Below are 27,618 nucleotides of genomic sequence, written 5' to 3'. Positions count from 1 at the left end.
TGTATCAAAGCTTAAGGTTGTAATGTGACAAAATGTGGAAAAAATACTTTTTACAATGCACCACATCTTGAAATTTGATATTCACTATTATTGTGTCTGTTTTGGCTTCTCTTCTATGCATTTTATTTCCTATTTAAAATAAATAAACACATTAATAAATAAATACATTACATTGTGGTAGTCGGTGCATTGTTTTATGCTGCTGTGTGTTAGGGCCAAAGCCTCAAGGACAAACACAACAAGGAGTTGAAGAAGCTAGAGGAAAAAGTGAGTTAGCTGCTCAGCAGGAGGCATGATTTATATGGAGCAACTTAAAAGCTCCCTGGTCTTTGCATATCATCAATAACGATTAAGATCAATTACAGTGTTAAATCAGATATTTGTTTTATTTTAATATGACCTTATATAAAACTTCTTAAGCTCTGTTCAGACATTTGGTTTTGGTGTACCACCCCATGATTAAAAGTGTACCCCACCTGGATACCACCGTTATGATTCTCTGGAAAGACATTGATTTAAATGTAGGGCTCTACCCATGTTTGATTGCATCCCATATTTTACACTAAGGAATAAATGTTGACTCGGTGTATCACATACACTCATTGAATGAAGTATTTATTTTCTGTCTGGGCCACAACTGCAAGCAAGCAAGCAAAAATATCTGACATCCAGAGTGCTAAATTAAAGATCTCTGGAAGGTTCCTTACAAAAGCTTTATTATAATCACATGGATTTGCTGCTGTCCTCTACTAACCACCTGTTATAAAGTTCAACTTCTGAAGTTATGAGTGCACATTCTAATGCGTAGGTACAGTTAAAAAGGGGTGATAAAGTAAATATTTTTCAGAGGTCAGTCAAGCAGGTTTACTTAATTTGTAAGAAAAGCTACTGAGGCAGCTGGTCTTTATTGCATTCCATTGAATACAAACACTACACCTAATGGCCAAAGAGGACATTAGTGCCTTTGTGGCTGAACTCAACTTTGTAAAGCATCATTTGTATAAATAAAGCTTTCCTCCTAGGGAAAATATTTTTTCCCAGGACACTACACCTTTCCAAAATATTTGTGATCTCTAAGAGAATCTGGTGCTGTTTTCCCATCCTACCGATGTCCGTGGAGCTGGAGACATTATTCTGGCTCTTTGGAGGAAAGATGGATTTTTATGAGCTCATGAAATTCCCTCAACGAGCAGATAGCTCTGGTTTTTCACTCACCCTCTGTCATCGAGTTGAACTCTTGGACTACTGTGATGCTGTTCGATTCTTTTAGGCTGCTCTTCTTGTTCTTCACTGTCTTTCTGCTGGGTGCTTTCACTAAGAAAGGAAATGACAAAAAAAAAAAAAAATAAATAAATAACAAGTGTCAATAACACATTAATTTATGCAGGGCCTTGCAAAGGTTTTTATGCACTATTAACATTTTATGTTTTATCACATTATAGAAACTTGCATTAATTTTATTGAGGATTATTAGGATTCATTGAAAAGTATTGGCTTTATATGTATTCTGCCCCCTTTTTTGTAAACGCCTAAATAAAATATACTACCAATTACATTTACAAGTTACATTTGATTGGTAAACACAGTCCATCTGTATGTAATGTAATTTCAGTATGAATGCAGCTGTTCTGTGAAGGCCTCAAAAGGTTAGTTAGGGAACATCTGTGAAAAAAACAACACCATGAAGGTCAACGAACAGAAGACAGGTCAGGATGAAGCTGTGGAGAAATTTAAGCCATAGTAAGGTTATAAAATAATACATCTCACGGAGCAGTGTTCAGTCCACCATGTTAAAATGGACAGAGTTTGTACAACTAGAAACCTACCAGACATGTCCATCCACTATAACCGAAAGGAGGGCATTAATCAAAGAAGCAGCGAAGACAAGACAAGACATGAAGAGGTAATGACATAAATATGACAAAAATATGTGAATGAAGGTTCTATTTCAAATAAGATTAAAACTGACAATGCAAAATCCTATGTATGGTGGTCATAACACAGCACCCTAAAAACAGTATCACCACAAAAAACGTGGGGGTGGCAGCATCATGCTGAGTGTATGGTTGTCTTCTGCAGGGAGAAGAAAACTGGTCAAATTTAATGGGAAGACAGATGGAGATAATACAGGGCAATCCTGGAAGAAAACATGTCAATGGCTGCAAAAGTCTTAGAATCATTGAGCAGGACATTGATTCTAAACATACAGACAGCTACAACAGAATTGTTTAAATCAAAGCATATTCATGTACTGTATTGGTACAGCCACTCCCAATACCTGAAACTAGTTGAGAATCTCAGGCCAGACTTGAAAACTGATGGTTAAAGACATATTTCATTCAGTCTGGCTGAGTTTCAACTATTTTGCTGAGATGAATGAGCAAAGCTATCATTCTTTAAATGTGCTGTGGCACGTATGCTGTAACTGCCCTTAGGTATGATCATGAAAACATCCTGTAGAGGATTTAGGTTTCAACAATGGGTCAGATTCCACAAACTGAAGATGGAAGTAAGTCTTTCGCCTTTTACCTGGCTAAGTTTTTGAATCTTGGCAGGTACCATGTGACAAAACCCCTCAGACATCAAAAGGTCGTTGTCATTTTCTCAGAATTGGTAAAACAAGATAAGGACTGTTTAAACCCTCAAAGCTATGAGCTGCAGATGTGCTTTAGCGTAAAAGATTTAAAAAGTGGCAGCATGTGGTGAAAAAGTCACTGGACTGAAAAATGGGAGCATAGTGTGATAAAAAGACAAGAAAACTCAAGGTTAAGAAACTGCTGCCACAGTACCTTCTATTTATAGAAACCAAGGAACAGTCAAATTATTAACTTCATATATTTAGGTTGACTCAAATGTTACATTTGTCTGCCGATATATTAAAAATATATGCTCATTCTGTGCCTTGCAAAAGTATTCATTCCCCCTTAACCTTTGCCACATTTTGCCACATTAAAACCACAAACTTTACTGCATTTTTTCAGGATTTTATGTAATAGACCAACATAAAGTAAAGCATAATTCTGGTGTGAAAGGAGATCTATGCATGATTATTTAAATGTTATATAAATGAAAATCTGAAAAGTGTGGCAAGCATTTGCATCCAGTCTCTTTTAATTTGATAGACTTAATACTTTTGTTTCTTTCCCCACTTATAGTATATCTCACCACAAATAGTAATTCTATCCAATCTAAGTCTAAAGAATGTAGTTCAGGAAATAAAAAAAGTATCCATTTCTCCTTAGCTGAGCCCATATGTCTCCAGATTCAATTCTGATTGGCTGATCAGTCTCTTGTGAGGTTTCTTCTCCTGGAAGCCTTGTTTGCCCATTGGCTGTGCTGCATTCAGAACCAGATAACCCAGCAAGATCGTTTTCTCAACAACACACAGACCAATCACCCTGCCAAATTAGATTGTGATAAAGGTTCTTGTTTTCATCATATTTTTGTGCAAAGCAATATTCCAGTTTTTCCCTTTGTACATGTGTTCAGTGTCAAAATGAGTCAAAATTTTTTTAAGAGCATTTTGTTTTTCTATTATAACTCGGTTAGGAAATCCAAATTGAGCAACTACCAATAAATCAAACAAACTGATTTCTGAGAGCCAATGTCATAGGCCGATTTACTTGCATTTAAGTAATTTAATTTTGCTGACAGTTATTACAGTCGCACATTAACACTATAGTTATTTGCTGTAATATCTGAGCAACACATGGCATCGCTGTTCTATGAAACGTGAAAGCAAAATAATAAGTTGTTTTTATCAAAATAGATGTGTGTGTGGTTGGGGAGTGGCTGCATGTTTTACTGCTTTCATCCTCCACACAGTCCCACCTGCAGCCAGTTTCCCTGCTGAAACATGTAAAGTCACATGCCTGATACCTGAGGTCAGCATGACTTCGTTTAAACACTATCTGCCTCCAAATAACATCAACCATCACACCCCTCACTGTCCTCAAATCATCTGGCCGTTTTTTCATATGCTGACATTTGTGCTGCACATTTCTGCTGTGAGGATATTACATGTGCTTCAGCACCTTCTGCCTACCACAAAAGTTTTGATCCTGCTTCAAACAGAAACATTACTCTAGCCTATGCACATTTGGAGAGACGATTATATAGGATGTCATTGGTTTGTACTGATATTGTAAATTTAAATGTTACTATGAGTCTACGGTTGATTTTACACAAAGATATTTCATTTAAAGTTTTAATTTGCTTGCTTTGTTCTTTTCAGAAAAAAATGCATTAATAATTTCATTGAAGGTTTGTTGGATGGACATGTCTCGTTTCACTCATGCAAAGTTTTTAAACTAGTATATATACTTAACAATGGCCTTTGACAATATGAAAGGGTAATTCACTGTCATCTAGTGGCAACATTGTCTGAAAGAAGTTTGCTGAAATGTTTCACTAGAACTTTAGTTTTCCATGTAACACAGTTTGAAGTTCTTTGCTTTTACCTGATTTTGTAGGATCAGTGATTTTATCTTTCTTCTTATTTTCCACCTCTCCTTTAGGCATATTCTTTGCTGGGTTCTGTTTCACCTCTTCCCGAGCATCAGCTGTCGAGGAAATGGGATTCTCCGGCAGCCTAACCTGATTGTACCGTTCCCTTGTGAGCATCTCCTGCATGTAGTAATCCTCATCATCATCAACAGAGGCAAGGCTGAGGTCTGCAAGTCCCACAAGAAGCAGCAGAGCCAGAGGGGTCAGAAGGGTCAGGAGTTGCCCTGTCATTGCCCGAGGAAGGGTATTATCTCCAGCTGAAAGTCAAGATGCAGTCTCCAGATGAGCCTGCTGGTGCTGCTGGTGCTGCCGGTGCTGCGTCCCATCAAGTACTCGTCTTTCCTTCCAATGCAATGAGTTCAGAAAGTTGTCAGAGCACTCCAAGTTTATAATAAAGGCAGTGGAGCCAGAGGGTCCATAGACGCCTCAGTCTGGGAAAAATGCAGAGAGGGAGGGAGAGACAAAGACAGCAGAATATGAGGGAGCAGGCAGGAAGGCAGTGAGACAGGTGATTCACACAGAAACTTTTTTTTCCTGCCTTTCAAATCCACCCAGCTTGCTGACACAATGCGTTGTCATTTTATTGGTCTGTGTTAAAGTGAAATAGGGACAGAAACATGAGTTAACCGGAAGAAAATTTGCTTTATCATCTGGGCAAGTAACTCAAGACACAGCTACTACATTTCTCTATCTTCAAAAGAGAAGCAGGTGTGAGTGCATAAAGTCCAAAGGGACACAAACTGTAAAATGGTAACAAAAAAAGTCAAAGTGCACTCATTGTATTTGGTGTCAGATCAAGTCAGTTTATTAACAAAGCACAAATTCACAGCAAGGCACTTTACAAAACAAATTGGTCAAATTCATATCTATGTATACAGCATTTAATTAAGTCCAATATAATTCAATCATACTGCTTGATTCAGATCTAATTCACTTTAAATAATAATGCAGTTTCAGTCAATAATTAATACCAATTGGTAAAAAGTTATCTGTTTATGAAAGCCCATCCAACTGCATCACCTTGCCACACTCCCTCAACATGAACAAGTCAGTACCAACAAAAGAAAGGAACCACTTTCTTTTCACAGGAATAAACTTTCAGCACAACCATAGTATGAGTGGCAATCTGCCATAATCAGCTGGAGTTGAAATAAACAGTAAGGAGACCCAGCTCAATGCAGAACCACTAAGCCTGGGGTGATTTCCATGAAAATTAAAAACAGAACTCACAATGAAAATAGCACCAAAACGCACAGTTAATAGCTCAGTCAACAAAATAGACACAGCTAAACAGTGAAGTACTGAGGCAGGAGTACTTTCTATGGAAAAGAAACTCAAATAGGATACATAAACTTAATGGCAGCAGTGACTCCATTCAGGAGAGAAACATGACTAAACACAGAATTCTTTAGCCAGGGCTACTTTCTATAGGAAAGAGCAGAGATGGTCACAAGTCATTTTTGCCAAGTCCAAATCAAGTTCCAAGTCTTTGAGGGGCAAGTCAAAGTCAAATCTTAAATCTCTAAAGGTTCAAATACACATTTTCTCATGAAATCAACAACGTATATGTTACGTCTAACCCTCCATCACTGTAGGTTAGGATTTTAAAACCTGTAATGTTTGTCATTAGGTATAAATTACCAAATAAGTATTTAATAACTAAATCTATTAACATTCATAACAATTATATCTTAATCATTTAACATTTAATTTAGCATGCAAATAACTTTTAATGTCTGCATTACATTATTTAGAAAATTAGTCAAGTGTGATATTTACTCCTTTAGAATTGAAAATAGGCATTTATTGTCCAAGGACATAATAGAAAGAGTTTAAAACCCGGTTTATGTTTAATTTCTGAATTAATCAAAGTGCTTTTGTCCTTGTAATGACTAAATTAACACCTGTTTAACCTTGTCTTCATGTTGTTCAATTCTTTAGTATATATTGCACTAAATAGTTTTCTTCTCCTCACTCTGAGCTGGAGAATTTTTTATAATATTGGGAAATCGTTCCTTTAACCCACATTTGAAACATTTGTTTTCAGTTCTAAATATTAAAGTATAATGTTTAAATTTAAAATGTATTCATAGGCAAAAGATATAAATTACAACTGAGTGAACGAGGCAGTGTAGTAAATAATTGAAAAAAAAAAAAAAAAAATGGAAGTGCTTCTATTTTTGTTATTCCCAGCCAAAGTAACCTTGTAACGACATAGCCTGCTGCCGAGAGAATGTCAGAGGTAAGCTGCATTTATTTTGTTCTGAAATGATCCAAAGTAATTTATTACAGCATTACTTTTGAGACAAATCTGTGTGGTCATTATTAAGAAGCCACAGATAACATGAACAGATTGTTATGATTCATTAGCGTCCCATTATCCACAAATTTTACTGGCACATAATCAAGCGCATTATTTTACAGTGAAACATACACAGCAGCGCATTGCCTGTTAGAGCTGCAGTCTGTAGCTTACATACCAGGTTCCTTTCAATCTCCCTTTCCATCAATGACTCAGTCAAGGAAAGAGACACATTTAAACACAGAAGCACTGAGCCAATGGTAATTCTCTGGGAAAGAAATACAGAGAGTACACAAAGTTATTGGCAGCAATAGGATTGTCAACGACTACCTTGAGGAAAGAGACAGCTATAGAAGCAAAGAACCAGGGGTAGTTTTTATGAGTAAGAAGAGCAAGAATTACACAAAATTAATGGCAGCAAAAGCCCCATCAATGACTAGAGACACAGCTAAACACAAAATCACCAAGTTAGGAGTATTTTCTACAAAAGAGATTAAATAGAAAGTAACAGGATCAGAATCCACTACACCGCATCAACTAAAATAAAAAATAAAAATAAAAAACAACCTAATAACTTGTTCTTTTTGCGCATACTGCCTTGCTCTCTGATGAGCTGTCCCTGTTTTGGCCAACACATCTGAAGGCTCAGCAGCACTTTACACTTTAACAAATAGTTGAAAGTTTCCCAAACAAACTGCCTGTGAAGCCAAACATGTTCCAACATAGCGATGGCACTCTGCCCTGTATGTCACTGATCCTCGCATCAACATTGTTTATTGCCCAGAAAGCTTTTACCTCCTATTTAGTTTTTCTGTTCCTCAGTCTGGCTCAGCCACAGCAGTTGATGAAGCCTTGCTCTCATTGGAATAAAACACCCAAATCAAGCTTTAAACTATCACATGACTAAGTAAAGCTAAACTCATTGACAGTTTCTGTTAAATTTAGCAAAATCATAAAGAAACAAATTGTAATAGTTTACTACCACACTTCCTGTTTGTTATGTGTCATATATTTTGGTGTATTTTGATGATATTACTTTGCAAAAGTATTTTGGATCTTAATTAAAAGCTTCTGGACATTCACCAAACTAATGCAAAGACGAAAATCCCTCAGCTAGCCATGAGTTCTAATTTTGATGATAACTTAAACAAAATTGATACTGTGTTCAGAAAGGCCTAAAAAGATGGACGAAAACCCAACTGATACCTGAAACTAAGAATGGGTCTGAACAGAGTTAAAAAGGGGGGCTTAGTCTGCAGGCGAATTACAGAGGAACAGGATCTGGAGTGGGTGGACAGCTCAAAGCTGCCAGCCTCTGTGTACTGCTGGCACATTGCTTTGCCAGCCACGCAGGCACTCAGCGTTCGCCCACTTCACATTGAGACTACACCCATCCTGAGCTGTCTGAGATGGGGAAGGGGAGAGACTGAAGGAGGGATGACAGAAAGGCAGCCAGGAGGACTATAGGACTTACAGCGAGAAGAAGGCTGTGAGAAATATTAAATCCTTCTTCTCTGCACAGCTTCATCACAGCTTCAATTCAGCAGGTTAAACGTGTTAAATGATACAACACGTGGCAGCAAAGACAAGTTTGCTGAGAAATCCACAACACATTGATGCATAGTGGTGCAAATGGTAGGCCAGAAATGGTGCATAACAGTTTGACTTTGTCTCTGTAGTTTTATTAGATTAAAATAAACCATTTATTCATGTTTTTAAACTCAAACATCAACAACTTTACCAACAGAGCCAAGGAAACTTAATCTGACAAAAGAGAAAAGTTGAAAGCTGCCTGGTTATTAGTTTTTGGTCTAAAGTAAGCATCCATCTTGATTTGTGATTTGTCTCTGAGCTCCAGCAAATAGAAGCCTATTTTCCTGCCTCTTTTAAATATTATTGCATTGAGTCTGACTATTTAAAAGTGTCTCTGCTTATAAAGTACCCAAACAGTCATTGTGTGAAAACTGACTGAGCGCCACCTAATACTGCTATTAAGGTGCAACTGAGGTAACATTGTTAATATAACTTCAGTTACCAAGCTACAAATGACATGTCTGTTTAGCAGCTGGGTTCAGGCTGGCCAAGCAGATGGCTTGACTATTTACCAGCTAATATCCTGTTAAACTTGTGTGTTCAAAAAGGGAAAATATTCTGCTCATTGAGCACTTTAAAACCTGTTTTATATTTAGCGAGTGTTCCTGTTTTGTGATTTAGCTCTGTATCTTATATTTTTCATGTGTTGTCCTATTTTTGTTTATAGTTGCAATTTTCTTTTGGTAATCAGTTTTCTTTTGTGTATTGGTCTCTATTTACTGTTCTACCTATAACACCTCTTCCTGTTTCTTGTATCTCCTATCACTTTTGTGTCATGTTTGCTTTAATAATTTTTTTCCCTCCTCTTAGTTTTCTCCATGTGTCTTCACTGGTGTTTTCTTACATCCCTGCTCCAGATCCTTACCACTTGCTCAACACTACCTCACAGCACTGTATCGTTAAAGATGGTTCTGGTGACACATGCATTAAAAAAGTTTTTCTGACCTGGAAAATTCCATATTTAATTTCAGTGTGCTAGCAAAATCAGTTTGAGGCAAAAACGTTTTAAGGTTCTCACTTAACGCCACAAATTTTACAGCACCTTTCTAGTCATACTGACCACTTGAAGCACTTTACACCAGAACTAGACCAATACACAGATCAATAAGCAACTTGGGGTTAAGGTTCATGATCAAGCTCGGGCACATTGACAAATGGCAGAAGGAACCTGGACCCACAACTTTCTGACTGCAAGGATTCAGACTTTCTTTCAATCCTTTTAAGTGGACTTGATTAATATTTCTCATAGGTTTCTGATGGAATAGTAATGTTTTTTTTTCCTGTGGATTTGGATGTCTTTCCACTTATTTTATTTCAACTTGGAAGCAAAGTGAAAAGAAGTCTATCCTAGGACATAATCCATCAGTCTAGGACCAGTGATACTTAACTAAAGTGATGGATCAGATTCACCTAAGCCAGCAATAATTTGAATCTGGTCTGGATCCAAAACATGAGAGGGTGCTGGCATTTAAGCCCCAGATATGAACCTGGCAACTACAGACTCTGCCCCCTTTTGGAAACCCAAAAAATAGACAAGTCTATGTGAGGGCAGTGTCCTGTTGGATCTATAAGATAAGATTGAGTTGATTTATTATGAATTTTACATGTATAAATAATTACTTCAAGACATAGTTGAAGTGTAGTTTGCAAGCATTAAAAACAAGATGTTCTGTAAAAGTTATTCAGTAAAATGTCCCTGGTCATTTAACCAAATTATATAGACTATGTCATGGTTCAGCTTTACCTGTATTAAGTGGTTGAGATATACCCAGATTTTCCTTAGTTTCTTTTTCATCTCATCAGGCCCCCACCACTAAATGACACATGTTACAACCACAAACTAAAATGCATTTTATTGATATTTTATGTGATAGCCACGTACACCATAATTGTGAAGTGGAAGGAAAAAGATACATGGGCTTCAAAATTTATTACAAAGAAAATTCTCTATTTATATTTATTTTTTAAGTATTTCTGCCAATTTTCTCCTAATTAAAATCCATAAAGTTGTTGTGATTATGAATATAAATATATTATTCAATATTTAAAATTAATACTTTAATATTTTATTAAATAATATTTCTGTCTGTTAAGGGTTGTCCTGTGAATACCAGCCCAGTAAGGCGTTGATATTAGGACAAAATTGAAAGGGATGAGCCAAGCTTTGACATTACTGAACAGCAAAACTCTGCACACACAGAGAATGAATTCACAGTTTCTTAAGATACAAGAATGTATTAACAAAAATAAGTCAACTCAAAGTCAACATATGTCAATCAACAAACTCTTTACTATGCTAAAACAATCCAACTAACTACCAAGCAGAATTAAAGAATAGGAAAGACCAATGGGCTATGTACAATATAAACAAGTTGATCAAAGATGGTTGAAAACCATGCTCGAAAGAGTGATGCAATATTATCATGCAATATTTATGTTTGAGAACCAATTGAAGTTAAGTTAGTCTTTGAAATAACGTAGGCAATAATTGGTATACCTTTAGACAACCATTCACAATGCAAGATCAGATAAAACATTATTTTAATAAAATAATATTTTAAAGAATGATTTGTTGAATAAAACCAACCTTTTGGATGACCAATTCTCAACTGTGTTTAATTAGTTACCTTTATTTATAAAAATAATATTTAAAGAAATATTAAGGAAATAGTAAAATAATATTTAAGGAAATATTATTTTGAATAAGTACCAAATATTTCTGGAGAAATGGGGCTTAATGGTGTTTACTTAGTTATCAAGTTTAGTAAAATAATATTTAGGGAAATATTATTTCCTGCATTGTAAACAACCTTTTTGGGTAAATGATCTTTAGTAGGCAAGCACGTGCTCTTAGCTGTTAGCGGTTAAAGCTAACAAAAGAAGCTCAAACATTATCATCAGAATCAAACATAACTTTAAAATACCATTAATAAAAGGGTTCAAATGCACAAGTGCGGATGGCACGTTATGGCCGATTTTCTGTGTTTAAAATCACCATTTAAATAAAGTTTTTCTTAACTTAAAAAAAAACCCAAACAAAACCAAATGTCACAAAACGAAAAATGTTTAGATTATTTCATTCTAAACTACTTCTCTCTGTCCAAAACACTACCTCTTACGTGAACCGTGCTGAGGAAGAGTTGTCCAGGGCGACGAAGTTGAGGAAAGCATCCACAGTGAACAAAGGGTGAACTTTCAGCTAACCCTGGAGATGTGGGGCGGTTGGTGCTGTCGGGTCGGCCAAACTGTACGTTACTGCTGTAGCCACGGTGATGCGGTCCCGTTGTCCTTCCTTCAGACCAGGACAACTGCTCCACTCGGCATTGTAGAGACAGGATCTCTGCTGGGAACTCTCTGGAACACAATTTGCTTCTGTAGACCTCAGAGAGAAAAGTCAAGCAACGCTTGTACCTTAATTACCCCCGTTCATGAATGAATACTGGAAACACAAACAGCAATTCTTTCCTACTTAACTTAGTGCATATGATCACGTGATCGTATGACACTCTTGGATCCAGTTTGAAGAGTTATGTCTGTTTGCCAGCAAAAAGACAGTAGCGCGCTGTGTCCCTCCGTCCAGTTCCGTTGGGGACCTGCGTGGAAGAGGTCTGTCTGTTGCAAAAGCGGGTTTTTATTCGAACACTGACGTCACGGGATGTCCGCTGTTACTCTTGTTCCTGTCTGTGCTGGAAGAAGGTTAATGCAATTTATTTTGAAAGTTCCAGGAAAGTTCTTACTGGCCTTTCATGTTGTAACCCATGGCTGGGGTTCCAACAGAGTCCATCTGTGTTCTCTAACAAACCTCTGAGGTTTGTTAGGTTATAAAACACTCTGCTAAAGCACTGTTCAGGCAATTATCCAATAGGAAAACTAGTATGGAAGAACTGAAAACCTATCAAGACATGGCGGTTTTTAACTGAGAGGCTGAGAACATTACTCAGAGAAGCAGCCGTGAGGCATATGGTAAGAGCTACAGAGATCTACAACTCAGGTCAAAAAACAGTAATTCTAGAAAAAAAATTTGTTTTTGGCATACATGCAAAACACTATCTGTGGTGAAAAACTAAAATTTTGAACTCATTGTGAACCACTATATTTGTTCTTCTTTACCACAGACAGGGAAACTAGTTAATTGATAGATGCATACAGAGCAATTCTGGAAGAAAACCTGTTAGAGGTTACAAACATTTTTGTCTGTTTAGAGGTTATCCTCAGATTGTGCTAGTTTCACTTAAAAAAGTCAAATGATTAACTGGGTTGAGACATGGTTTGCATTAATATGGCTGAAAAACTGTGTGCCTTCCACAATATACTATCAGTATTACTGGAAATGTTGCTTTCACAAAATATATTAAAGGAACCTAAGACATGACCAGCATATTTAAAAGCACTGCAGGATTTCCCAAACACATTCTTGGAACCAGGCAGGATGTCAGCCTTAAAATATCGTCTTTAGTCTCACGGAGGTAGACCAAATAGCTCCTTATCAGGCTGTGAAGCTGAACGGCTCAAGGCAGGGCTGTCTTGACAATACCTTTCTCTCTAAGCAGAGAAAGCTGAAGGTAGGAGAGTGACAGCTCCTGCCTTCATGCATAATCTCTCCAAGGAAGAAATCCCCGGCTGTATTGCCATTAATTGGGTGTCAGTGCCTGCAATGACAGCACTGTGGCAAGTTACAAATATCTTCCTGCGGCTACTTTGTCACTGCGTAATTGATGAAAACACAAAAATGACTTTAAGAATCTGAGAAGGGAAGAGAATTTAAGTGCACCCTTTCATCAAACTTTTTGACAGGTGGGTGGGACTTCCGGTGAGGGTGGGATTTCCGGTTGGCGCCATGTGGGCGCTATGTGGGCAGGAGGTCACGTGGTCAAGCAGGTGGTGTGTCCAAGGGGGCGTAACCGTGGATGCTGATTGCTTGTCGTCATTAGGGGCGATACCTTAAATGAGTCAATTAAAACACAGGGGTGTGTTTGTTATAAATAGAACAAGACAAATATGGTATTATCGGAAACTGTTTGGCATCAGCACCAATTAAAAATAGAGGGTGTGTGTTTGTAAGCATCGTTAAACCTTGAATAACCCAATGGAAACAATAGGGCGTGCTTTAGTGTTTACTTTAAATACAGAGATAAAACTCTGCACTTTACATGCAGCATTTGTTGGAAAAAGAACACCCGTTCAACAATGGCTAGAGTTAAGAGAGTTTATCGTCAAGCGGAGGAGAAACGCAACGCGTGCCAAGATGATGATGATGAACAAGCAACTGCATCATATACTTCCTCAACGGAGATACCTATCGGAATTCCCGTCATGACATACTCTACCGATGATGAGGATCCAACATCAACTTCAACAAGCATGGTTGAAAATCAGACCTCGGGTCGGCCAAGAGGTATGTCAGTTCTGTGCGAAACCCCAGTGACCGTCTACCAGTATTCATCCCGTGAATTGAATGCTCCTAAGAAATTAACATACTACATCTGCAGGGTACAAAGACCCCCGTTCGACACTCTGCAGGAAGAATGGTCTTTGGAGCCATATGGCCTGGTTGGCAGCTGGGGTTATATTTTCATGTATGAAATAGGAGAGCTTTGCCTGTATCAATTGGATCAAGATGAGGTATTTAATGGATCACTGGCTCTGTGTACTCTCACCCACAGCGACTGGGCTGTTAAGGCTTGCAATCCCGCACCTTAATGATAGCCCTGAAACAGTCTCAAGGCAGGAGAGGGAGGAAGAAGAAGAAAATGAACTGTCTCCTCGACCTGTAAAACGGGCGAGAATGTTTCATATACCATCCGATGTTGAAATAGCTGAGAGAGAACCTCTCTTTAGCGCAGTGTGGGGGTCAAAAACCACAGCAAATGGCCGCTGGTCTTTTCGGGCAAGCAAACGCAGGAACAACCGGACGTGTCCCTCAGATCTGTTTGTGCTGGAGGCTTTCAATCAGGACTGCGGCGTATTCAAGACAATGCTGGCTCTGCCGTTTGAAGCTTGGGCAGAGAAGATGAGTGAAATTGGACATCGTCTTTCCGACCTTTTCCACAAGTCACGAAGTTGGATCGATGTCATGTCAGTGAAAAAAACCCTGACATTTCCTGTTTTACGTTTAGAACGAACCCTCTTCTGAGGACACGCCCCTTCCTATGATATATATACGGGGGGATAACTGCAAGCTCACAGACACTGAGAATCGTATCATGAGAATGAGTGGACCGACACCATACAGGGATCTCTACAACCACCGAGCAGAGATCCACTTCTCTCCTGAGCATGATGAAAGCTTCAACATTGGACCATATCATCCGCCTTCCCCTGACCTCTTCTCACCATCCACCTCAACATCCTCATTCTCAGAGAACCACTTCAGTCCTGCATCACCTACAGGATACAACATGAAATATCTACTGCTTTCTCCAGACCTCTGCTCACCATCACCGCTATTCATGGCTGAGTCTGTAGACGCGAATGTCCTGCCTGAAGACATGAAGGTGGTCGTGGAGGAGGAGGTAGCCACCGGCTACTCACCCTCTACCGAAGCCCCTACACAAACCCTGGAACCGATGGAGGACCCTCAGCCTTCAGCAGAGGATGAGAGTAACCAGGAGGACGAAATTGACGGTTGGTTCTCAACCACCCTCATCAATACGGTGAAAACAGCGATACTTCATTTATTCAACATAATCTCTTTGAACTATCTCAGAGAAACCTGCTATGGATGTGTAACAAACCACCCGAGCCAGCGTCAACACCATTGCCTGGAGGTACTGGGGGAGGATTATTACCAAGTCAACTTTCAACGCATCGTACGACGACTCGTAACCCCCAAACTCGTTCCTGCTATTCAGAATCTTCTGGTACTTCGACGCATACAAGCGGATGACTTCAGAGTGAAGACGATTGCCAAGACGGTTTTATATGAACTGAAATCGGTACAAGGCATCCACAGTGCAATAGCGCACGTTTATGATCGCATGGTCGATGAGAAACATCTCAAACAACTTAACTCTGTTTCAGAGTGCTATGGACTGACAAACTGATCTCACATGTTTGATGACTTGTTGTATCATTTTTTCTTTTTTTAGTATTCCAGTACTTTAATTAATCTGCATTATATGATTTTTCTTCTTTTTTCTTTTTACTATTAAATACAATTAAAGTAGGAACATGGTAACCTTTCCCAAAAGTGTTGTTTAAAAGCTAGTAGTGTTTGAATTCATCTGCATTAATCTGCATTTTGTCTGATTTTGTTTTTTGGTTGTTTTGTTTTTAATATTAAATACAAAAATCAAAAAATAAGGATAAATCTACCCTCCTGTGTGTTTTTTCTCATTATTTAACAAGTAATCGGCAGAGCATAAGGCAGAGATGGCAGGAAGACGGCTGATGAAGAAAGTATATTATAGCCCTTCAAATCCGGGAAGTTTTGGGGGTGTAGATAGGCTGAGGAGGGTTATGCAAGATGAAACGGGAAAGAAGGTTGCGGTTGAAAAAGTTAAAGATTTTTTATCAGGAGTAGATACCTATACTCTACATAAACCTGCAAGAATAAAGTTCCCGAGAAACAGAGTTTTTGTCACCAGACCATTGAGGCAGTTCCAGGCTGATCTCTGTGACATGCAAGCTCTGGCCATGGAAAATGATGGTTATAATTATTTATTAACAGTCATTGACATCTTTTCAAAAAGGGCGTATGTACGAGTTTTGAAGAGGAAAACAGTCGCTGAGGTGGTAAAGGCATTTTAATCAGTTTTTACAGAAAGTCAGATCTCCAAAAAACTTCAGACTGATGCCGGTAAAGAATTTTTTAACAAGAAATTTAAGGTTTTAATGGAGAAACACGGTATTGAACATTTTGCCACAGCGAGTGAAGCAAAAGCTTCAGTGGTCGAGAGATTTAACCGCACATTAAAAACAAGGATGTGGAGATATTTTACAGCTAACAATACCCGGCGGTACGTCGATGTCCTGCAAAACCTAGCTAGAAGCTACAACCATTCCTACCACTCCAGGATTAAAATGAGCCCTATGGAAGTGACCCCAGAAAATGCCTTTCAAGTGTTTCAGAATCTGTATGATGTCAAGTCCAACAGATATTGCAAGGACTCAGTGACAACGTTTAAACAAGGGGATCTTGTCAGAATATCCAAGGTCCGTGGAGTGTTTGACAAAAAATACGAACAGAGTTTTACGGATGAAGTGTTTACAGTGTATGAGCGGATACCCCGTTCTCCTCCTGTATACAAACTCAAAGATTTGGATGGAGAACCTATCGAGGGTTCCTTTTACGCTGAGAAACTTCAAAAAGTAAAAATATTTAACGACAAGATGTATCAAGTGGAAAAAATATTAAAACGACGTACGGTCAAGGGAGTCAAACAGGTTTTTGTAAGCTGGAAAAACTGGCCTGAGAAATTCAACAGTTGGATCAAGTTTGATGAACTTCGAAACGTATAAAAAAGGTTTGCACTAAACCTCACAGTTGACACAGCATCATGAACCGTCAGGTAGAGGATGATGGCTTTTACGTTACTCTTCCATCTAATGCTAGCATGGAAGTGTTTAAAAATAATACCAGTTCAAGTTTCCGTGTAAATTTAGCTCAACATATTGATTTAGAAGGCCAATGGATGGTTGCATTAGCAGAGATTTCATGCCCTCATACATGGCATAATTTACCGGATTATGATGCCTACTTTGAATGGAGGAAGGTTGGTGATGTGGAGATCAATATGCAAAGGATCAGAAGTGGCTACTATAACAGCGTTATTCAACTCGAGACAGAGATGGAAATGTTTTTCAAAAAATTTAAATCGGGTTTACGCATTAAATTCAGCAAAGTTCAAAAGAGATTTGCATTTCAAGCAAATGAAATACGCTTCTTCAGCACTCTAGCTTATATGATGGGCGTGAAACCAGGGGAATGGATTCATGTTTCTGAACCAAAACTGGCTCCTTTTCCGGCGGATATAAAGGCTGGTTTCTATCACCTATACTGTTACAGCGACGTGGTCAGTCCACAAATAGTAGGCGACACTTTTGCACCTTTACTGCGGACCGTCAAAGTACAAGGCAAATTCAGTGATATGATTACTCAGACGTTTAACCCCGCCCACTACCTTCCAGTCTCCAGAAGACATATTGAAAATATCAATATAGAAATTAAATCGGACCAAAACGTTCCTGTAAATTTCGTCTATGGAAAGACCGTCATAAGACTACACTTCAGACCAGTGATATCACAACGTAGCGTGAGATAAATTTTATTTGTTTAAACTATTCCAGAGATATGTATATAACCTCTAAGACTGATTGGTTATCATTCATATTACGCTGGTCATTCAACACTGCATCAAGCAGGCAAGAGAGAACATGGCACAGCTAAGTCTGAGACGTGATCCAAATCGCTTTGTAAATTACTATGTAAGTCAATCAGGCGGTAATCTGCCAGGGTTTTATGGGGCCCCGGTCATGTACGGACGCGGAATTGGATCATTATTTTCAAAATTATTCCGCTTCGTATCCCCTCTGGTTGAAAAAGGACTTGCAATTGCAAAACCCCATCTTAAAACGGCTGCATCAAATATCGCTTCGGATGTCATCGGTAGAGCCGTGAGTAAAATGAGTGGTTCTACACACACCGACGGTCAAGAAGGTTCAGGAATCATGGTTTTATCCAAAAGACCCAGAACAAGACCCCCTGGTGATCTTTTAAGGACGGTTAAAAAACAACGACAAACGCGAAAAAGGAGATCAGTCACAGCTGACAAACGAAGAGGAAGGAAGTCATCCGCAAGTTTTGATATATTTAAATAATGGCTCTTTTACATAACAAATCATCAGAGTGCACGCTGGCAGAGTTGGACTTATTTTCTGCCCCGATGATGCAGCTATCGATCGAAGATAAAATTTACACCGAGATCCAGCCTTTATCAGCAATCACTGATGGAGGCCCGATCGAGTTTTTCATTCCGGGAGACGGAGAAAAGTATCTGGATCTCAACGATACGCTGTTGCATCTCAGAGTGAAAATTACTAACGAGGATGGAACAAACCTGCCAGATGATGCACCTGTAGGGCTCATCAACTACCTGTTAAACACCATCTTCAGTCAGTGTGACGTCACTCTCGGAGAACGAATGATTTCACAATCCAGCGCTACACATCCATATAGAGCCATGATTGAGACATTGTTAAACTTTTCTGAGGATTCTTTAAAAACCCAGTTTAGCTCTGGTCTTTTTTATAAAGACACTGCAGGTGCTCTGAACTCTATTGTTACAACTAACGGCCCTAACCAAGGTCTTAACAGCAGAGCAAGCTTTACGGAAAATTCCAGGGAGGTACATCTCCTAGGCCCCCTGCATGCAGACATATTTTTCTTTAAGAGACTTCTTTTAAACTCTGTTGACCTCAAAATTAAACTTACAAGAGCCAACGATGCCTTTTGTCTCACGGCAGCAAGAGACTCCACTTACAAACTCAGGATATTAGGAGCATCTCTTTTTATCAAAAATGTTACTGTCTCTCCAGCTGTACGACTGGGGCACGCTTCAGCTTTAATGAAGGCAAATGCTCTGTATCCACTTTCACGTGTGAATGTAAAACATACTCCATCCCTGAAAATTCAAGGGTATGCAACCAAGAGAATCTTTTCTTAGGCGTCTTTCCCAAGTATGTGGTGATTGCGTTACTGGATCATGATGCTTTTACAGGAACACGCAATCTCAATCCGTTTGACTTTAATCATTTTGATATGGAATATTTAGCTTTGTGTAAGGATGGCAGACAAATTCCTGCTAAAGCCTTCCAGCCCAATTTTAACCAAGATCATTCAGTGAGAGAGTATTACAACTTGTTTACGGCTACAGGACGACATCTAAAAGATCTTCCACTGAGTATAACACGTCAGGAATTTAATCAAGGATACTCTCTATTCACCTTTAATCTTAACCCGGGCGAGGACACAGATGCTCTATCTGCAGTTTCCAGTGGGAATTTAAGATTGGAAATGCGCTTCAGAAACCCGTTGCCTCATACCACCACGCTGATCATCTACGCTTGTTATGACTCTATTTTAGAGATTGATTCAAAGAGGCGTGTGCTGGTGGATTATTATTAATCTAATCAGACATGAATAATCATGAAATTGAGAGCCTGATGCGTCATCTGCTGGGAGATTTGTTTTGTGGTGTGTGGCCGTGCGACCAGCTGCCGCTGCTAGCTGACAAATTCCCAGGGCCGGCCTACTTTATTGTGAACACACATCCTTCACACATGCCGGGGGAACACTGGCTAGCTCTGACATTGGATGAGAATGGTCAATCCAGCTTTTTTGACTCTTATGGATTCTCTCCGGATTTTGAGTTCTACCCGTCAAGCATCGTAACATTTTTAGAAGACAGATCCTCAAAAATATTGTATCATAATAATCAGCTTCAAAACACTCTGTCCACTGTGTGCGGTCACCATTGCATTTTTTATCTATGTCATAGAGTGTACGGATTATCACTGCAGCAAGTGTTGTCAAAATACACCGGAGATGTGATTAAGAATGATTTAATGGTATCTAACTTTGTGAAAAAATATCAAAAATGTGTCGTTAATCAAAGTTGTACATTTTATACTCACGGAACATGCTCTTTGGAGATATTTATGGATTGTTATGGAATTTAAATTGTCTTATTTTTTTTTTCATTGTTTGTTTTTTTTTTTTTCTTATGATTTAATATTTGTGTAATGATATCATATGTTAGTGTGTGAAGTAGAGAACGAAGTTAGACTTGAAAAATATAATCAATAAATATTTTATTGAATAAAAGAAATAGGCTACATGTTTCATTTTCTTATGGTGAAAATGTAATCCATCGGGGTGGTAGTGTCGTCTTACGAAGAGACCTTTTTGATCTCCCATCAGCATTTTTTGGATAGGGAGAATGAGTTATCTGCCTTCTTCTTCTTTTTCTACTCTGCTTAACGCTGGGGGGTGTACCCCCATTTTCAATCGATGTACCCTCTGTTTTGAAACGTCTATATTCTTCACGAGCATAAGGGTTAATGACTGAAGATATAGGGATGTTTACCTCTGACAAGGTGTGTAGAAAGTCAGACCATCCTCGGGTTTGTGATGCTCCAGATTTGTTAAACGGAAGCATGAGATTTTTCAACAAATCAATCATGTGGGACCCTTTTATAACATTTCCTTTAAATATAAATTCACCTCGCGAAGTCCAACTCTCACTTCTTTCGGATAATTTCTTCAAAATGTACTCGGCATTTTTACGGTTGTGTTTAGGAAGGCTTTTCAGTACTTCCGTAAGAACCTGATCCTTAGGGGCCTCATCCTGCCCTGGGCCTTGTTTTTCTTGGGACCGCTCATGTTCAGGAACCTCTGTGTCACGCTGCAGCGTTAAACTGACCCGCTGTTTTTCTTCTTTGACACCTTGCTTAAGTAAAGTCAGATACCTCTGGAGAAGAACATCGTATCTTGATTTTTTCTTAAGAAGTCAAACCCGGTTCGTTTAATATCGCTCTCATTTCAGCATCCAAATTCTCCTCCGCCGTCTGTCTGATGGACGTGTCTGACTGGGTCAGACGCTTGAATTGATGAGGTGAAATGAGAAACATCTTCTGCGATGTTCTGAGAGACATTATCTCCTGATGATTCCACCCACTAGATCACCGATCAAGGGTGCAAGAGCCGTTAAGATGGGGAGAATAAAACCACCTCGTTGCTTTTTGAGAGCCAATTGTTTAGTTTTTATCCCGGTTCTTTTATCACCCAACAATCTGATGATATTTCTTTGTTTCTTCAATTGTCGGTGTTGAGAGGGTGATAGTTTAATGTTACCTTTTAGGATATTCAGTGCAATCTCGCACAGAGCCTGAATAAAGTCGGGAGAGCAGTGTGCGAGAATATCTTTACGTTTCTGTGGACAGGCCTGGTACAAAGCTCTGAATAATGGTAAATTCCTTTTTATACGCGCAGACATGATGACTTACTTTGTTCTGGGCACGTACACAGCAGGCCACTGCTGAGGAAGTATCCCCGTTCTCAGTCTGAAATGTTCTGGGCAGGTAGGCGTAAAATCGATGATTAAATATCCATGAGCTTCTCTCGTTGCACCTTCAAAACTCTCCAAGAAGAGACCCTTTTGAGATGGAAACATTTGGCGGGCTAGTATATTCAGCTGCAGCTTATCTCTCGGGTTCTTAAACAACACCATATAATTACAGTGCAAACTAATAGTGCGACTGAACTTTCCCTGATGAAAAACATTCTGAGTCAACATCATAACACTCATATTACGATGGTGACGAAACTGGGTAAAGACCTTCATCACGTTTTCATCATCTGAGGCTTGAGCGATAACATCGTCTAGGATAATCAGATGATTCTGATCAGGAGGAAACAGGTTTTCATCTTCAAAAGAATGAGGCAATCCTTCCACAAAGGTAATATTTTTATTCATCTTCTGCAATTCAGCATACATGGGTTGAAAAGATGTGTAAATCCATACAATATTTTCTTGAACAATTTTCCATGACATGATTACAGTTTTGTAAAATACTTTTTACAAAGAAAGTTTTCCTGCAGCAGATTCTTTGACAGCCTGCACAGCTTACAGGATTGCTAATTTCTTGCATACATTTATATGTTCGACACACTGGACAATAACCTTCACAATGGTGTGTGTTTGCATTCTCATAGATGGCATAACAGTAATTACAAATATATCTGCACTCCATAAAACTTTTGAGATTTTTTATCCCATAGTAATGACCTTGAAATAACAGCAAAAACACAGGGTTTGAACGATCAGGGAAACTGGTCTCAAATTTACACAGAGCAGTAGAGCCCGTGGTTCTGTGAAACACTACAATTTTTCTCTTTAGAATGGTTTCAAATTTACCAATATCACTAAAAGTAACTGCTGTTTGCTCGTTGAGGCCTGCCTGATGCTGCCATCTCCTCCCCAGTTCTACAGCACGGTGATCCGTGAGCTCAGGATCAGAGACGTGTGCGAGGCTGATTGCAAAACATAACTGATTACCGGTATTGTTTATAATATATAAATGACGCATTTTCTTATTAAACAGTTCACAGTCTAACGTTCCTGCAGCTTTACGCTTAGAACCTCCTGCTGGGTCATTAACAACCTGAAGAACAAATTCCATGTTATTATCTACAGGTATATTTGTATTCGATTGTACTAAATCGTCGAGGAAGTTTTCGAAAGCAGGCAGGATCATATTTCCATCATCTGTAACAGTAAATGTGATGTGACGATTGAGATTTTCACCCACTAATTCAAGCTGCACGTCGTTACGTCTGGTTAAAGATCTTGCAGCGTCGGCTAATTCAATGAGAATACGCATGATGTTTGTATAGAATGCGGCTAAATCTGGAACGTTACTTGGACAGGGCGGCGGTATGGTAAAAGGTCTCCTTATTTCATGGTTATTAAAATGTTCACGTTCAACCACGGCTGGAGGGTTTCGTCCTATTTGATCAGAACTAACTGCTACGTCCGTATTGAAATGACCCCCGTGCTGATCTGCGGCGTGTGACGTAGAAGGATTCTGATGACTGTCACGTGAATCATTTTCCTCAATGCTGCTGTGTGGAGACGGTGCTCTATTTAAATCTTCAAGAGCCTGATTGATTACGTTTAAAACGTCACCGTGCCGATCTGCGGCGTGTGACGTAGAAGGATTCTGATGAGTGTCAGGTGGATCATTTTGCTCAATGCTGAGTGGATACAGTGCTCTATTTAAATCTTCAAGAGCCTGATTGATTACGTTTAAAAAGTCACGGTGCTGATCTTCATTTATTACATTTTCACTGTTAGCAGGAGATGCATTTAAAACGATGTTATCTGCTACTTCTGCATTAACGGGAATTTTGTTAAGTTCATTAACTAAATTTCTTATTTCATCCAGGGCAAGTCTGATTCGGTTATCCATTTCTATGAACATAAGAAAAAATAAAATAAAATAAAACTAACCTACAGAAAAAAAAAAAAAAAGAAAAACACAGTGATCAGTTCAGTTTAAAATCACCTTGATGTCACCAAAATGCTTCTTTAACAGAATCTGACATGCTGCCAGAAGCGTTAACGATGAGGCCTTATTACGAAGATTCCGTGAGGCTGTAGAGACTGTCTTCCTGCGCTGTCCGTTTCTGTAGCCAATCTGTCCTACCATCAACGTTACCTCTGTAAGGAGAATGAACAAAAAAATAAATAAATACAAATATGTATATATATATATATATATATATATATATATATATTGAAATAATCACATTAAAGCTGAAAAAAAAAAAGGAATTCAAATTAATTCAGTATGTATGTATGAATTAAAACGTACCGTTCATTAATCCACTCACTAGCGTTGCTCTGCTTTGTAGCGCAGAGAGTCGCTGTCTTTTGGCCGGGGTTAAATATTCTGTAAAAACAGAAGACAATAAAAGTTATCTTACGCTGCGCAGCACAGCGTTCATAAATAAAACGAAAATAGTTTTTAAAATACACAAGTTTTTTTTTTTTTTTTTTTAATCTTACTCCGATTCTTTGCGGTAAAACCTCCAGATTTCGCTTCTTGTTGAACTGAAACGGTGCCTCTCTGCTGAAAGCTGTCTTGATCTTTGAAAAGCGACCTTCTGGTGGGCGGATTCAATGTGGCATCTTTGGATGTATCTGTAAACAGGTTTATATGACATTTTATTGAACTATGCTTAAAATACATATATATATATATATATATATATTGTTTTTATTTAATTTTTATTTCCTTACCTTGCTGCTGCTCGACAGCTGTGTCTTCCACAGAGCTCTCAGTCGAATCTGTAAACAGTTTTATCTGAGGTTTAAAATACATTCACTCTCAAAGAAAAATAGTTAGTTCTTGGGACTTACTTTCTGGTGGTGCCGGTAACTTATCCGGTGTGTCTTCAGGGGAAATGATGATAATTGACGGAGGAGTATTCAAAGAATTAGTTTTAATTTCTGTGTTAGAAGAAAGTTCAGATGTTGTTGGGGGTTTTTCTTGTTTGGAAATAATTCGCCTTCTCAATATTGACTGTCGATTCCAGCCGCTGAACCCTCCAACTTGATCATTCGGGTTTACCTCTCTCATCAAATCTATAAATTTAAACATTGTCAAGGGTTAACTATAATATATATATATATATATATATATATATATATATATATATATATATATATATATATTTTATTGCATTTAACATTTACTTACCATAATCTGATTGTGTCAAGATGAAATCATCAAGGTCATCAGCGGTGGGTTCTATGACAAAGAAACAAATATATATATATATATATAAACAATATATATATAAACAAAATTAGAGAACATTCACATGCATTTAATGATTTCTTAAAGATGAATACTTACTTACTTACTTACTTTTAAAGATGTCATTGTACTTTTGTGAATTATTATCAGAAATAGATTCCACAATTTCCGGGTTTCCTGAAATATTTACCGACATTTTTTCTTGTCAGTACTGGTATTTTCAATGTAACAAGTGTTATGGTTCAAAGACATTCAGCATTTGAAGACCCTGACACTGAGGTTAGCCAATGAAACAGAGCCCCCGGACAACATTTACTCACAGTATTTATACCAGAACATGACAGTGTTATCTCAACTGCAAAGACTCTATGTTTTAAGACCAAAACCCTTCTTGAGTTCAAAGGTGATATGGTTATCTAAGGAACAGACCTAACTGCCCTTCCTGACATCGCCCCTAACAGTTGGATATAGAATAACTGTAACCCCCCTGAATAACCTTTTACTCTAAGATGAAAAAGTAAATGTTTTAGAAAAGCTACAGGTAACTAAAATTATCATTCCTTTTTCCTAAAATGGAGTCTCTCATGATTCAAAAACAAACACATCATTGCTAGAGTCAATTTATAACTTGGAAACAGTATACTGAAGTTCTTTTTTTCTGTTAATCTCATATTCGTCTTACCTCTTTCAGCTGCTTTTCCGGTATGTTGACGCAGAAGCTGAAGGTTTTTCTCGTTCCATCGATGTAGTGAAGCACAATCTTTTAATTTACTTTTTAGGTCTTTTCTATTTTGAACTGATTTAGACTGGCTCATATATTCAACAAAATAGGTCCTGCTGTAAAAGCAAAATTAACTTACAATTTCTGTCAGGTTACACAGTTCATTTTATTAGGATTTCATGTGATAGGTCAACATAAAGTTGATTATACCTTTAAAATATAAAAGGATGCATGTCTTTTTTGTTTTTAGATGTATTAACGCCTGAAAAAACATACAGATTATTAATAACACCCTTAAACACACCCCTGTGTGTTTTAATTGGCTCATTTAAGGCCTTCCCCGTAACACCCTTAAACACACCCCTGTGTTTTAATTGACTCATTTAAGGTATCGCCCCTAATGACGACAAGCAATCAGCATCCACGGTTACACCCCTTGGACACACCACCTGCTTGACCACGTGACCTCCTGCCCACATGGCACCACATGGCGCCCACATGGCGCCAACCGGAAATCCCACCCTCACCGGAAGTCCCACCCACCTGTCAAAAAGTTTGATGAAAGGGTGTACTTAAATTCTCTAAAGGAAAAGTGTGATGTATAGAAATACTTTGCTGATTAGGATCACATTGCATACTGAATTTGTAATTTTAACACAGTATTAGTCATTCTGCAGTTTCCCCACAAAGTGTGCAAAAGTAAGTGAACAAGCCTTGTAAATGTTTTCATTGCCTGTGACCCTTGCCTCTGAGCCCCATTTTCGCATGTTACAACCAGGCACTTAAGCTTAAGCTTACAACCTAATCCAATCAGGCCCACCTGTCACAGTATAAATACAGCAGTTCCTTAAAGAATTTACAGGTTTGGCTCATGGTAACTCTGGAGGAGCTGCAGAGATCTATAGCTCATGTGAAATTGTCATGATCTGCCTCTGTTTTGAGTCTGAGTTCCTTGTCTGTTTTCTCTTCAGTTGCTGTTATTTCAGTTCATTCATGTTGACTGGAATCATCATTCATTCTTGTGTTTAGATTACCTTCTTGGATTCCCATGTTAGATGTTTTAGTTTGTATTTCCTTGTAGATCTAGTTCATCCCTGTTTAGGTTATTTAGTTAGTTTCATTATTTAATTATTTATTTTCACTTAGATCTTCCCTGATCATATGAGTTTATTAGCCTCCCTCCTACAGTGGTCATGCATTATCTCCCACCAGCTGCTCCCGATTCCTTTTGCTTAACTTTCCTTGTTCATTGGTCCATTTTCCTCACTACTGTAGTATTTATACCCTCTGGTTGTCATTGTTCTCCGCTGGATCCACTGCTTACCTCCCTGTTCCATGTCTCCACGTCCCTGCCTGTGTTTCCGTTCTGTAAGTTCCTTATTTAAGTAAATATTAAAACTCTTTGCCCCACCATGCTGCTCATGTCGTTCTGTTTGCACTTTGGTCCTGCACCACCTCAGCACATTATGACAAAAATAATCTGTTGACGGGATAACTACTGTATTAGTTTTGGCTCTGACACTCCAAAATGCTAATATTAATTCCAACCAGAAGACATGGTAGTAAAAGTTAAACAGTATGACAAACCTAAATCTGCCAGTGGTATGAGTAATTTTAAGCTTCTATTCCACCAATATGTTTTGGTACATATTCTACACAATCCAAGGATATATTGGAAACACTTTACTACCATTTAGCAATTAGAGTTACCGTATGTCCGATTATGCTTCCATTTTTTAGTTTGCAAATTAAACCCCTAAATGTTTATGTTTTGTATGTGATATATTCAAATGGACAGTCTTTACCTAATTTTGAATCTGCTTGACAGCAAAAGCTATTTTGTTTCGTACCTGTAAATAACTTTAGGCTATAAGAGGTTGAAGTTTGTGGTTGTAATGTGACAAAACTTGTTAAAGTAAAACTTATTATTGCAAGGAACTGATAGATATAACCTAGAAATAATAAGTAAAGCTCTAAAACTAAGTGGTTTACTCATTTACACTGATAAAAGCACAGGAGACTTCTCTATGGCCCAAAACTAAGCCTGCAATAATAACTTTCGGACTCAGTCCCTTAGAGCAAATCTGTCTCTTCACAAATCTCTTTTTTGTTTTTAACCAGGACAACCGTAACAAGCTACATTTTCAGGTTTAATCTCTATTTATTCTAATTT

The 27,618-nt window shown here is 38.3% G+C and overlaps 1 protein-coding gene across 2 annotated transcripts in view; it reads right to left on the bottom strand.

Annotated features, from left to right (window-relative positions):
• cpxm2 (carboxypeptidase X (M14 family), member 2) overlaps positions 1-4,947 on the bottom strand; it is a 49,641-nt gene extending 44,694 nt beyond the window's left edge. The window contains exons 1-2 of one of the 2 annotated variants that reach the window (XM_047376338.1): positions 4,461-4,947; positions 1,216-1,314 (exon numbers count right to left, since the gene is read on the bottom strand). In XM_047376338.1, coding sequence (XP_047232294.1) covers positions 1,216-1,314; positions 4,461-4,737 — 376 coding nt within the window. In that variant the 5' untranslated portion in view covers positions 4,738-4,947. The remainder of the gene's footprint in view (positions 1-1,215; positions 1,315-4,460) is intronic. The other variant, XM_047376339.1, reaches the window with a different exon arrangement.
• Positions 4,948-27,618: the final 22,671 nt, after the last annotated feature.

The sequence above is a fragment of the Girardinichthys multiradiatus genome, chromosome 10 (assembly GCF_021462225.1).
Source record: "Girardinichthys multiradiatus isolate DD_20200921_A chromosome 10, DD_fGirMul_XY1, whole genome shotgun sequence".
Classification (NCBI taxonomy): domain Eukaryota; kingdom Metazoa; phylum Chordata; class Actinopteri; order Cyprinodontiformes; family Goodeidae; genus Girardinichthys; species Girardinichthys multiradiatus.
This window is presented reverse-complemented; position numbering and strand designations above follow the sequence as displayed.